This window comes from Gekko japonicus, unplaced genomic scaffold, assembly GCF_001447785.1.
Source record: "Gekko japonicus isolate JY-2015 unplaced genomic scaffold, Gekko_japonicus_V1.1 scaffold2680, whole genome shotgun sequence".
Classification (NCBI taxonomy): Eukaryota; Metazoa; Chordata; class Lepidosauria; order Squamata; family Gekkonidae; genus Gekko; species Gekko japonicus.
This window is the reverse complement of record NW_015174917.1, coordinates 73,486-88,056: the sequence shown is the minus strand read 5'-3', so window position 1 is coordinate 88,056 and position 14,571 is coordinate 73,486. Positions and strand designations below refer to the sequence as shown.

At 49.2% G+C, this 14,571-nt stretch overlaps 1 protein-coding gene across 1 annotated transcript in view; it reads left to right on the top strand.

The window, feature by feature from the left end:
- LOC107122036 (calcium/calmodulin-dependent protein kinase type II subunit gamma-like) overlaps positions 1-14,571 on the top strand; it is a 193,713-nt gene that overhangs the window by 145,022 nt on the left and 34,120 nt on the right. The window contains exon 15 of the mRNA XM_015425061.1: positions 8,374-8,406. Within this exon, the coding sequence (XP_015280547.1) occupies positions 8,374-8,406 (33 nt within the window). The remainder of the gene's footprint in view (positions 1-8,373; positions 8,407-14,571) is intronic.

Below are 14,571 nucleotides of genomic sequence, written 5' to 3'. Positions count from 1 at the left end.
AGTCTGTTTCTTAGTGGCTGTTACATCAGCCAGGGGGGTAAGTGAGTTAGCAGCTTCGGGTGGGACCACCCCCTTATTTTTGTGGTAATTCTTCAACCCAGTCTTCGGTTTTTCCCTATGGTAGTTTCCCAGTTCCACTTATCCCAGGATATTATTTTGCCCATCTTTTTTCCTGCACCAAGTTCTGAAAATGAGCAGTTGTTGCACTCCCTAGATGTTAGAAGGGCTTTATTATTTTACCTTAGAATAACCCTGGAGTTCCGCAGGGATAGAGCACTGTTTATATGTTTTGCTGGTGGGAATAATAGAGGGAAGAGGGCTTCCTCTCAAACTTTATCCCAGTCGATTGTCTCAACCATTAGGGAATGCGATGGTTTAGCCAGGTTGCCGTGCCCACTAAACAGTCATGCCCATTCTACGAGAGCTATAGCTTCTTCGGCAGCTTTCTTCTATAGAGTACCGTTGACGGAGATCTGCTTGGTCGTCAGCAGACATGTTCATACGCCGTTACACTTTGGATCTGCAGGTGAGGCGAGAAGCTCGAGTGGGAAAGGCCGTTCTTCATTCGCTGCTTAGGTGAGGAGAGCGTGCCCCACCGCCTGGTGAGTAGCTTGCTAGAACCCCCATGTGGGACTGCACAGAAGATAGATGATGAAAACAAAGTTGCACTTACCTGTAACCATTGTTCATTAACTATCTTCTGTGCAGGCACACGTACCCTCCGTCCTGCTCCACACTTTGACAGCGTTAGAGGTCCTGAAGGTGGGGGTGCTGCTGCGTGGGAGCACGTGGTCCCTGGGTGGGAACAAGCTTCTGGCTCCGGCGCACAGCACCCCCTGGAGGCTTTTAGCTGTAAAAACCTCTCCGATGGCAGGGGACTGCTCATGCACAGTCCCCCCCCCCCCCGGTGCTTGCCGTCTGCACAGAAGATACTTAATGAACAATAGTTACAACTGAGTGCAACTTAGTTTTCCGTAGGGAGGGGTGCTTAAGAAAAATACTGTGTAGCAGTAATGTTCCCTCTAAGCTGTGGAGTCTTGTGAGCAAAAATTCTACTTTGTGAGCTACTGGCATTGAAGTGGTGAGCGAGCGATTTGGCTGCTGCATACATTACTTTGCTCTGGAGCCATCCTCCCTGAGCGAAGACAAAAATCTGTGAGCTGGAGGCTAAAAAAATGTGAGCTAGCTCACACTCACTCACCTTAGAGGGAACACTGGCAGTGACCTCTCCTTCCTCCGCAATGGTTGTAGAGCTTCGCTTTCAAAGGATGGTGGAGACTTCATGATGAAAGGCTCTCCTGTATGGCAAAGATGTCTTTGGATCTAGCGGTCCCGGAACTAGGCTGTCTGAGGAGTGCTCTGCCTGCTTATTCTTACAACAGCCCTCAGGGGCGGAGGAGGCTTGGCTAAGAGGCCGTGGCTGTCCTGGCGAGCTCTGGTGCCTGAGCAAAGATCTGAACCTGGGTCCTCCTCAGCCAAAGCCCGGTACTCCAGCCACTGGCTTTCAGACTTCACCGGAACTGTGTCTAAGCTTGGGAAAAGAGAGCTGTCTGAACTAAGTTAATGAGAGGCAGCAATGCTCCGGCCGTTCCGTAACCCATGCTCATTTGTTGGATGTGTGAAAGTCCTTGTGGCTTCACTGGGTGTGTGTCTCTGGACACCTGACATTGGTGTTCCAGGCATCACCGCTGCCGAAGAACAGTCCCCTTCCCAGCAGGCGGCATCTGTTGAGCCAGTGAACCGTGGACAGCGAAGGCCTTGGCCTTGCGGAGACAAAGTGTTCCCGCCTTCTCACTGTTGCCTGCCCCGTCTCAAGGGCTTAAGGGAGTAGAGTTCTTTTAAAAAACCCAAACCAGATGTATAAAATGTTTATCAGATTCAGACTGGAAAGGGATGCAGGCAAATCCTGGTGGACATATCGGATTAAAACTGAAATCCCCACGCCTGGTGCTGAAAGTTCCATGCCTGAGTATGCATCTCTGTTGGTCAGGTCAGGAGTGAAAAGACGTGATTTGAAAACAGGCAGTTTTCAGGTGTGCAGTTCAGACACAGACACACAAACACAAACCCCCGGTGCCATTTTCCTGGCCTTTTACCCCAGGAAGCCCGTTTTGTCCACGGATCTCACATTCTGAAGGTTCAGCCAGATCCGCATCTTCTTAGTGCCAGTTTCTCTTGCTGGCAGTGGACTGTTCTGTGTAATTCTTTTGGTCATGGGGTGGCGGGAGGGATACAGGTTGTGCCAGACGATGGCCAATCCCCACCTCCTGACCACTGGAAATGTTGCTGTGTGGGTGATCCGCCGTTGTGCATAGCTGTCGGGTGCCATGGAGTCAAAACGTGCACTCCAGTGGACTATTCCTGGCTCCCTCCACAGGATCCTCAGCACTTTATACACACACACACACACACCTTGCATTTTTTAAAAAAAAATATTTTATAAATTAAAAAAAAAATCTGATATTTTTTGTCCGAGGGGGCGGCACTCATCAGTGGGGACGTTGCCCCCAAATGCCCTCGTGGCTACGGGCCCATGAGGGGGAGATTTCCCCAGCTAGTGCTTCATTGCAAGTTATATTTGAATATCTGTTGCACGTGAGGAATAAGGGTTTGGCTTTTTCCTCCTTAAAGGTCCATCTGACTGTCGCCTCTTGTTAGGGGAGTTTTCTTCCATCACTTGTCCAAAAGATTTCTTAAGGGGCTGTGTAATCTTTGCCCGCCTCAGGACCCGTTAGATCCCCAGTGGTCTCTCTCCGTTGTTTTGGCACAGCTGATGCTTAAGCCCTTTGAGCCCCTTGCCGTGTGCTCATTGGCTGAACTCTCTATGAAAGTCTGTTTCCTAGTGGCTATTACATCAGCCAGGGGGGTGAGTTAGCAGCTTCGGGTGGGACCACCCCCTTATTTTTGTGATCTTTCCTGAGAGGGTAATCCTTCGACCCAGTCTTCGGTTTTTCCCTATGGTAGTTTCCCAGTTCCACTTACCCCAGGATATTATTTTGCCCGTCTTTTTTCCTGCACCAAGCTCTAGAAATGAGCAGTTGTTGCACTCCCTAGATGTTAGAAGGGCTTTATTATTTTACCTTAGAAGAGCCGTGGAGTTCCGCAGGGATAGAGCACTGTTTATATGTTTTGCTGGTGGGAATAATAGAGGGAAGAGGGCTTCCTCTCAAACTTTATCCCAGTCGATTGTCTTAACCATCAGGGAATGCGATGGTTTAGCCAGGTTGCCGTGCCCACTAAACAGTCATGCCCATTCTACTAGAGCTATAGCTTCTTCGGCAGCTTTCTTCAATAGAGTACCGTTGACGGAGATCTGCTTGGTCGTCAGCAGACATGTTCATACGCCGTTACACTTTGGATCTGCAGGTGAGGCGAGAAGCTTGAGTGGGAAAGGCCGTTCTTCATTCGCTGTTCAGGTGAGGAGGGTGTGTCCCACCGCCTGGCGAGTAGCTTGCTAGAACCCCCATGTGGGACTGCACAGAAGATAGATGATGAAAACAAAGTTGCACTTACCTGTAACCATTGTTCATTAACTATCTTCTGTGCAGGCACACGTACCCTCCGTCCTGCTCCACACTTTGACAGCGTTAGAGGTCCTGAAGGTGGGGGTGCTGCTGCGTGGGAGCACGTGGTCCCTGGGTGGGAACAAGCTTCTGGCTCCGGCGCACAGCACCCCCTGGAGGCTTTTAGCTGTAAAAACCCCCCCGATGGCAGGGGACTGCTCATGCACAGTCCCCCCCCCCCGTGTGTCTGCACAGAAGATACTTAATGAACAATAGTTACAACTGAGTGCAACTTAGTTTTCCATAGGGAGGGGTGCTTAAGGAAAATACTGTGTAGCAGTGACCAATGTTCCCTCTAAGCGGTGGAGTCATGTGAGCAAAAATTCTACTTTGTGAGCGACTGGCATTCAAGTGGTGAGCGAGCAGTTTGGCTACTGCATAAATTTCTTTGCTCTGGAGCCACATCCCTTCCTGAGCGAAGACAAAAATCTGTGAGCTGGAGGCTAAAAAAATGTGAGCTAGCTCACACTCACTCAGCTTAGAGGGAACACTGGCAGTGAGTGACCTCTCCTTCCTCCGCGATGGTTGTAGAGCTTCGCTTTGAAAGGATGGTGGAGACTTCATGATGAAAGGCTCTCCTGTATGGCAAAGATGTCTTTGGATCTAGCGGTCCCGGAACTAGGCTGTCTGAGGAGTGCTCTGCCTGCTTATTCTTACAACAGCCCTCAGGGGCGGAGGAGGCTTGGCTAAGAGGCCGTGGCTGTCCTGGCGAGCTCTGGTGCCTGAGCAAAGATCTGAACCTGGGTCCTCCTCAGCCAAAGCCCGGTACTCCAGCCACTGGCTTTCAGACTTCACCGGAACTGTGTCTAAGCTTGGGAAAAGAGAGCTGTCTGAACTAAGTTAATGAGAGGCAGCAATGCTCCGGCCGTTCCGTAACCCATGCTCATTTGTTGGATGTGTGAAAGTCCTTGTGGCTTCACTGGGTGTGTGTCTCTGGACACCTGACATTGGTGTTCCAGGCATCACCGCTGCCGAAGAACAGTCCCCTTCCCAGCAGGCGGCATCTGTTGAGCCAGTGAACCGTGGACAGCGAAGGCCTTGGCCTTGCGGAGACAAAGTGTTCCCGCCTTCTCACTGTTGCCTGCCCCATCTCAAGGGCTTAAGGGAGTAAAATTATTTTAAAAAACCAAACCAGATGTATAAAATGTGTATCAGATTCAAACTGGAAAGGGATGCAGGCAACTCCTGGTGGACATATCGGATTAAAACTGAAATCCCCATGCCTGGTGCTGAAAGTTCCATGCCTGAGTATGCATCTCTGTTGGTCAGGTCAGGAGTGAAAAGACGTGATTTGAAAACAGGCAGTTTTCAGGTGTGCAGTTCAGACACAGACACACAAACACAAACCCCCGGTGCCATTTTCCTGGCCTTTTACCCCAGGAAGCCCGTTTTGTCCACGGATCTCACATTCTGAAGGTTCAGCCAGATCCGCATCTTCTTAGTGCCAGTTTCTCTTGCTGGCAGTGGACTGTTCTGTGTAATTCTTTTGGTCATGGGGTGGCGGGAGGGATACAGGTTGTGCCAGACGATGGCCAACCCCCCACCTCCTGACCACTGGAAATGTCGCTGTGTGGGTGATCCACAGTTGTGTATAGCTGTAGGGTGGCATGGAGTCAACACGTGTACTCCAGTTGACTATTCCTGGCTCCCTCCACAGGATCCTGGGAAACAGTAGTCTGAGAATTGCATTGAGTAAACCTTCAGCAGTCGTTGCTCGTGACCACGAACCCCTCTCATAAGAACTACAGTGACCTCAGGAAGGAGAATGGTAAAGCCCGTGGGTGAAGGATTTCACCCGTACTTCCAGATTGGGAAGGCAGGAAAAAAAGACATTTCAGAAGTATGTCTATTAGGGAAGCTGGGGAAAGGGATTGTCTCAGGTTTGGACTGATGGAAAGGGACGACTGGGCCAGAGAAGAAAGGGGCACAGTTTTTTTCTTTGTAGCCAGGCAGAGGCTGGTGCTCTTTATGGGGGATAGCGTCAGCCAAAGAGACAGGAGGAAAGGTAACGTGAAAATAACCTTTGTCCTGGAGGTACTTGTGTGTCTTCCACAACCTTTCCTTCGTATCGGCTTGGGGAGCCTCTTTCTTGCTTTGCACCCCGGTTGACACCCGTTCCTCTCTGCTTGTCTGACCTATTTTGTGTTTGTATGAAAGACTCTTTGATAGGCTGCATCTTCTCCATGCACGTTACTATGGATTTATTTAATCCATTTATCCCCTGTCTTTCTCCCCAGTGGGGATCCGAGGCAGCTTACATCGTTCTCCTCACCTCCAAAAAGCCAGTTATTAATAATAATTTCCCCTCACAACAGCCCTGTGAGGTAGGCGATATAACAAAAAATAACTACACACTATGTGTAGTATGTAAGTGTGTAAGGAGCTGCGGTGGCTCAAGTGGTTAAGACGCTGAACTGCAGGCTGTGGAAGGTCAGTAGTTCAGCAGTTCGAGACCCGAGTTGCCGCAGGACGGAGTGAGCTCCCATCTCTAGCCCCAGCTCCTGCCAACCTAGCAGTTCGAAAGCAAGACATTGCAAGTAGATAAATCGGTACCGCTTCGGTGGGAAGGTAACAGCGTTCTGTGCGCCTTGGCGTTTAGTCATGCCGGCCACATGACCATGGAAACGTCTTCGGACAGCGCTGGCTCTTCGGCTTGGAAACGGAGATGAGCACCGCAACCCTTGAGTCGAACTCGACTGGCTTTCGAGCAAGGAAACGTTTACCTTTACCTTTATGTGTAGTATACTAAATCTGAAAAACACTGCAATGAAGGAATACACACAAACGTTCTATTTGAAGTTACAAAAAACCTTTTATTAGCTATTTCTTAAAGATGCAGTACGAGTACAAGTCGGATTTAAACCACAATACGTATTATACCAAGCTGAGGAGCTGTACTACTGAATCGGCCTTAAGTATCAAGGGAAATAGTAGAGCTCCTCAGCTTGTTACAACGCCTGAATGGTGGGGTGCAGCTGGGAGCAGAGGAGAAGCGCTTGTGCACGTCCTGCAACCCGGCCCCTTCAACACTTACCCCGGTTTGACCATATAAGTACAGCCCGATGAAGGGTTGAAGCGGAGATTTACCAGGGACATCCGTTGTCGTGGTTAATGCTCATGTATTGTGGTTTAGGCTTCACATGTTTAAATCCGACTTGTACTACATCTTTAAAGAATAGTTAATAAGAGGTTTTTTTGTAATTTCAAATAGAATGTTACATAAGAACATAAGAGAAGCCAATGTTGGATCAGGCCAGTGGCCCATCCAGTCCAACACTCTGTGTCACACAGTGGCCAAAACTACCGGGTGCCATCAGGAGGTCCAGCAGTGGGGCCAGGACACCAGAAGCCCTCCCACTGTTGACCCCCCCAGCACCAAGAAGACAGAGCATCCCTTGCCCCAGACCAAGAGTTCCTATCTGTACCTTGTGGCTAATAGCCACCGATGGACCTCTGCTCTCAGCATAAGAACGTAAGAGACGCCAATGTTGGATCAGGCCAAAGGCCCATCCAGTCCAACACTCTGTGGCCAGAAATACCAGGGGCCATCAGGAGGTCCACCAGTGGGGCCAGGACACCAGAAGCCACCAAGAAGACAGAGCATCACTTGCCCCAGAGTCCCTATCTATACCTTGTGGCTAATAGCCACGGATGGACCTCTGCTCCATATGCTTATCTAATTCCCTCTTGAAGCCGTCCATGCTTGCAGCTACCACCACCTCTTGCGGCAGTGAATTCCATGTGTTAATCACTCTTTGGGTGAAGAAGTACTTCCTTTTATCCGTTCTAACCCGACCGCTCAGCAATTTCATGGAGTGCCCACGAGTTCTTGTACTGTGAGAAAGGGAGAAAACTGCTTCTTTCTCAACCTGCTCTGTCCCACGCATAATCTTATAAACCTTGATCACATCACCCCCTCAGCCGTCGTTTCTCCAAGCTAAAGAGCCCCAAGCCCTTCAACCTTTCCTCATAGGGGAAGTTTGTGTGTGTTCCTTCGTTGCACTGTTTTCCAGATTTAGTGTACTGTGCGGTAGGTGAGGCTGAGAGAGGCTGAGTGGCCCCAGGACAGCCAGTGAGCCTCCGTGGCCAGAGCGGGGGTCCCCAGTGCTTGCTTGTGCAGGAGAACACGACGGGTACGTGGATCTCCAGTGCTGATGAAGGACATGGCAGGCGTGAGAGTTGCCAGCGCTGGCTCCTGGGCCCGTGGCCAGTCGCTGTTGCAGAAGATCTCAAACAAGCGGGGCCTTGTGCAGGTTGTGCGTGTGTGCGCACATGCAGTTTGGGGTCTTAGCCCACATCTGCCCTGGCCACTGCGGCCGTGTTCCCTGTCTGGCCAACGATGCCCCGTGTGCCTGAGAAGGTGCCTGTGAGGCGGCCCCTTCCGCAGAGGGAAGGAGCTTTGCCAAGAGAGAGGCCGAATGGCTCTTGCCGTTGCCTTTGGTCAGGGTGTTGCGAAGCCTGGTGGTTTTTGTTGGGCAGCGTTTGTGTCTTGTGGTCATTGGCAAGGAAACCGTTCTCGTTTTCTTCTTGTGCCGGGGACCCTTTGGAAAGAGAGCGGGGCTGCCCGCTTCAGTCTCTGCCATGTCATGCGGGCTGCCTTCATGAGCCCCTCTCTGTGCTTGGAGCCTTCCAGGTTCTGCCTCTGGTTTGCAGTCACCAGTTCCCGTGAGGCCAGATACCCGTGGCACCGTGGTCCTTCCCCGGGGATGGCAGCGGGGCTCCCTCCCGTCACACAAGTGCCAGCATTTTCTCTGCTTCTCTTCTCATCTCTCCTTTTCCTTCTCTCTCTCCCTCTCAATGGTGTGCCCAGAAAAGGAAGTCCAGCTCCAGCGTGCATTTGATGGTGAGCTCCTCCCATTACGCTGACTGTGTCCCCGTGCGGTCACCATTCTCATCCCATGCACGCCCGGCTTGCGCTCATCACCCCACATCAGCATGTCTGGGCAAGGGGGTGGGGCGGAGCGGAGCGGAGCAGCCATCTCGCACTCCGGAGGGTCCATGTTCTCACAGAAAGGATCGTGCTGCTGGTGTGGCCCTCGGCACGGGTCCGAGTCAGTTCCAAAAACTGGAGACTTTCAAAATTCAGCTTTGGATAGCGGGTGGCCTGAGAAGGAGTGTCCCAAAAGCTGGGCCAGATGCCTGCATCCCTCTTCTGGCCCCGGGAAGGCGGGGAGGGGCCTCTGCCCTCTCTCCGTGCGGACATGGAACCTGGGACCCCCTCCGTGGCAGAAGTGCCGAAGGGGACGCCCCCGGCACCTGCTTTGGCACTCTCTCTTCGTGCTGCTGTCCCTGGCAGAGGTGGCCCTGCAGTTCAAAACAAACTGGGCCTTCCCGGTGTCCTGGATGCCGGCTGTGACCCCAAGCTGCCCCTAACCCCCTTTCCCCTTCTAGAATTCCATGCTAAGACTCCCCACCCACCACCCCACCTCACCAACCCCTCTCCAAATTCCAAACAAGCGGCTGTTGTGGGCATGAATGTCCGCGTGGGGTGGCCTCAGTCCCATGCCTGGTGATTTGTTCCATCTGTTTCCTCTTCATGTGTTGGGTGATGAGGGGGAAAGAAGGCCGTGCAATCAAACACGGCGAGAGAAGGAAGTGTCTCCTTATCCCAGGTCACGGGCAACACTCACAGTCCACCCTCCTTCTATAAGGCCTTGTGGATCCTTCAGAACAGTCCCTCTCCTTGGGGTCAAGGAGGCAAACGACCCTGTATGATCTGTTTGTTTATCTCTTTGTTTCATTTCTTTATGGTAATATGTATAACTCTGTACGGGTGATAGCGTCAGCCAAAGAGAAAGGAGGAACGGTAACGTGAAAATAACCTTTGTCCTGGAGGTACTTTTGTGTCTTCCACAACCTTTTCTTCGTATCGGCTTGGGGAGCCTCTTTCTTACCTTGCACCCCCCTTGACACCCACTCCTCTCTGCTTGTCTGACCTATTTTGTGTTTGTATGAAAGACTCTTTGATAGGCTGCATCTTCTCCATGCACGTCACTGTGGATTTATTTAGATAAGGAGGAGGAGAAAATAATTAATTTATAGGACATTATTAAATCAAGGTCAAAATCCGATCCAGATGATTAAAAAGCATTGGGAAATAGAACTGAATACTAAATTTAATGATAAGGATTGGAAACAGATATTTCAACGATTTCCTTTTAAATCAGTTTCAAGAGGTTTACATACATTAAAGGTGTCTCAAAGGTGGGATTATACTCCAGTTAGGATCGCTCATTTGATGAAGATAGTCAAAACTGCTGGAGAGGCTGTGGTGACCTAGGGACCTTTATTCATATGTGGTGGTCATGTCCAATTTTCGGAGATTATTGGAAATTAATATTTGCAGAAATTGGAAAATAATAATTCAGGAACAAATAAAATCCTACTGTTGAAGTAGCATCGCTGAATTTATTTATCAATGAAAACTCCTAATGTATACAGAACCCTCCCCCCCAAAAAAAAATGTATTAGTTGCAGCTGCAATGCTTATTGCCCAATGCTGGAAGGATGCGGAAGGGATTTCTTTGGATAGATGGCGGATTGAATTAAGGAATATAGAGGTACTTGAAAAAATAACAAACAAGATTAGATTAATTCAGGGGAGGAAAAAGAACAACAATTTTAAGGTAATTTGGAATTGTTTTATAAATTATTTAATGAAATTTCCAGAATATAGTTTATTTTAAAATGTCTCTAATTAGATGGAAACCTTTATTTGAAATGTTGACTAAGACACTGAATAGACAGATCACAGGATATTATTTTATAGAAATGGTATTAATGAAAACTATATAAATTTACATCCAGCTAGATGAGAGCACTCCCCCCCCCTTTCTTCTCATTTAAGTATTTATGGCTTTTAAATTTGTTTTATTGTCAGTGTTTTTGAGTTCCTTTCGTTGTAACCTCACCATAATAAGATGGCATTATTCTATACTGGATATGAGGCCACAGGTGGTGTTGTTTGTTGCCCTTGTTGTCGTTATTTGTTCTGTGTATGTATATAAAAAAAAGAACTGCTCTGTTACAGGACCAGGGCTATAGCAAGTGTGTGAGGAGCTCCAAGACCTAGTGAGATAACACCCCACTGTCCGTCTTAACTCATTAGGGACGGGGCATGCCCATAGATCCATTTCAGGGAGCAGTTAATTGTCCTTTAGAAATAGCTTGGTGCAGTCCCGCCAGAGCTGGGAATCGATCACCAGTCCCGCATACAAGCGGCACTGCGGCAGGTCAAGGCCTAACCTTGGGAAGAAGGAAAGGAGGTCCCCCCCCCGAGCAGATGTTCCGGCTGTTGGCTTTTCTAGGCCAGGACCCCAGCCCCTGAGCACACGGAAATAGAGATGTGAAGGCCCAGGAAAAAAACGGAAACATTCGGAAAAAACCCGTCCCCCCACCATGGGGGAAAGGGAAAAAATTGATTATGGAACGTTTTATTTTAACATGATGAATAAAATATTTTAGGACAAGGTGTTCAAATATTTTCCAAATCATTTCTAAAAAATATGTATGGTATCAGATCGATCTAATTTCTGTGCAAGTCCTAGGTTACAAACTGAACTCTCCAATGCAAGAACAAAATGCATTTCTTCCTTTAGGAGGTGCTATTGTCACGAGAAAAGAAAAAGGATTCAGTTTTGTTCTTGCTTGTGGGTGGGTATTCTGTTTGTAATAATTGTTTGGATACACTATAGTTTTAATAGGCTAGTTGTGATCATTTCATGCCAAGTAAAAATGTCCATAGTCATATTCTATGTTCCTAAAGTGACAGAATGACTTTCAATCTAGCTGGGGGGGGGGAAGTGCTAAAGTAGCATTTTTTTCAATTTTCCCAAAAATTTCCGTTCCCCCCCCAAAAAAAAATTGGAAAAAACTTGGGGGGGGGGTTCGAGCGTCAAAATTTCTGGAAATTTTACATCTCTATGCGGAAACTCCCACCTAATGATGAGGCAGAACCTATCCCCACAAAGGGGATACAGATGTAGAATTAGGTGATAGGTATATGAATTCAGTTCTCTGTGCCAGCTAAGGGGCCTTCCTTGGCCTCCCCTTGCAGGAACGAAGGCGAATTCTCAAAGAAGGCCAGACCATTCCTAGTGCGGCCCGTTTGTTCCCTGCAGAGCCTTTCTGTTTCACTGGCAAAGAACGTAAGATGAGCCCTGCCGGACCAGACCGGTGGTCCATCTATTCCAGCATCCTGTCTCACGCAGTGGCCAGCCAGTGACTCTTGGGGGCCAGCAACAGGACATAGAGCAGCAGGGCATAGACGCTGACGCCTTCCTCTGATGTTGCCATGTGGCACTGGCTTCGCACTCGAGAAACTCAGAAAGGCGAGAGGCTGTGGCTCAGTGGCAGAGCATCTGCTTGGCATGCAGAAGGTCCCAGGTTCAGTGCCCGGCATCTCCAGCTGAAGGATTTGTCAGTAGGTGCTATGAAAAGTCCTCTGAGTGAGACCTTGGAGAGCCGCTGCCAGTTGGAGTAGACAGTGCTGACGTTGATGGACAGAGGGTCTGATTCTGTAGAAGGCAGTTTCAGGTGTGTTCATGTGGGGGGGGGAGGGATTTGCCACTACTTGTCTCAAGGAAGCCATCAACCTGAATAGTTCAGCCAGCCAGTGCTGAAGCTGACAGTGAAAGTTCCAGGAGCTGCTTCTGTACCTCTGTTTTTGCTCAAACAGTTTGGTTTAGTGGTTCAGTGCGCGGACTCTCATCTGGGAGAACCGGGTTTGATTCCCCGCTCCTCCACTTGCACCTGCTGGATGACCTTGGGCAAGCCGTAGTTCTGTTAGAAGCTGTTCTTGAAAGGGCAGTTCTTGGGAGAGCTCTCTCAGCCCCACCGACCTCACAGGGCGTCTGTTGTGGGGAGGGGAAGGGAAAGGAGTTTGTAAGCCGCTCTGAGACACCTCTGGGTAGTGAAGGGCGGGGTATAAATCCAATCTCTTCTTCTTAGTGGTTAAGAGCGCGGACTCTAATCTGGGAGAACCGGGTTTGATTCCCCACTCCTCCTCCACTTGCACCTGGCCGAATGACCTTGGGCAAGCCGTAGTTCTGGTAAGAGCTGTCCTTGAAAAAGAGCAGTTTCTGTCAGAGTTCTCTCAGCCCCACCGACCTCACAGGGTGTCTGTTGTGGGGAGGGGAAGGGAAAGGAGTTTGTGAGCCGCTCTGAGACTCCGAGTGAAGGGCAGGGTATCAATCCAGTCTCTTCTCTTCTTCTCTTCAAGCAGTCAGTGACGCAGGGGCTGAGGAGTTAGCCACTCTGTGATCTGCTTTTAATCACACACTAGAATCACAGAGTTGGAAAGGGACATACAGACCCTCTAGTCCAACCCCCTGCCCAATGCAGGAGCAGCCTAAAGCATCCCTGACAAATATTCGCCCAGCCTCTTCTTGAAAGCTGTCAGTGAAGGGGAGCTCACCACCTCCCTGGGCAGCTGATTCCACCTTTGAACCACTCTGACCGTGAAAAAGCGTTTCCTGATATTCAGCCGATACCTTTCTGCATGTGATTTAAACCCATTGCTTCAGGTCCTCTCCTCTGCTGCCCATTGGAACGGCTCCTTGCCCTCCTCCAAAGGACAGCCTTTCAAATATTTACAGAGAGTAATCATGTCCCCCCTCAATCTCCTCTTCTCCACACTAGACATTCCCAGGGCCCTCAGCCTTTCCTCGTAGGGCTCAGTCTCCAGAAAGAAAGGCTGACTGAGAAAGAGAGACTGAGTCTCTCCCTCTTAGTGCATTCCCATTCCTATCTCAACAGCCGAGGTGTCATTCCAGGATCCCAAGCCTGGTGGGCTCGCGTCGCTTTGGCTGGCCTTGAACGTTTTAGGGAGCCTCCTGAAGGCGCCCTTTTGGAGATCTAGAGCAAGAGGAGCGCCATTCCAATGCCAGGCACTGCCCCTGAGCCGGACTTCTTCACCCACGGAGTGTCAGACTCTTGGACAAAGTTACTCTCAACAACACTCTCTGGCAGTGATTTGTGTATTGATGAATAAAGATGTTCCAAGCTGAGACCGGTACTGTGTCAGAACTGAGGTTCAGGCGGGAAAATCCCCAATTATAGACAGTTCAGACCAAGCCCACCTTTGGCTCCCATCCAATCATACCCCACAATCGTCCCGCCTAGCTTTTGTGCGGTCTGCCTGTGAATATACCATTATTTTCTCTAAGACAGCAAAGCAAGCACACTCTTAAGAAGAGTTACATTGCCACTACAACAGAGCCATTCACGCACTCGCTCACTCACACCCCTCCCTCAGGAAGTTCCCTCCCTCTGCAGGCCCCCAACTCCCCCCCAAAGCAGGGCAAACGAGAGTCCGAGTTTAACACAGAGGCAACGGTTGTCTTGGTGAGACCACCATTGTGGCCATGAGTGGACCCGCCCCCTTGCCTAGAGGGCAGTCTCAAAAAAAGAGGGGGGGAAGCCAGTGTACAATGCAGGAAACAAAAAAGGACACCCCTGGCAAAAATATATATATAACGCACAAGCAAGTAAGCAAGTGTATAATGATCAAATAAGCATAACAGCAAGTAAAATATGATTCAAATAAACATAACAATAACAAATATGATATAAATCAATAGGCCAAAGTGCAATAATAAATCATAATAGAAACAAGTCACAGTCTTTCCATGTGTCTATTCCAGCATAGAAGCAATATCAAAGTCCAAATTGGAGTGCAATTCATCAAATTTTCTGAGCCATAAAAAGCCGACGCGTAATCTGGATGCCTGTTGCCGCGTTTCGAATGATTCTTATTCAAGCATGGCTGTAATGGGACTGAATGCAAATTCAAAGCATATACAAATGAGAATGCATACAAAATATAAATATTGGAACAGTACACAAGTGAGAATGCATACAGGATATGAATATTTGAAAAATCTGAAAAATTAGGAGCTGCAAAGAAAACTCACCCCAGTCTCAAAAGCTGGCATACACTAAGCCAGAATGGTCAGTCAAGGAGGATTAAGGGTCCTTAGCCTGCCATGTGCTGCACCTTAATTTATAC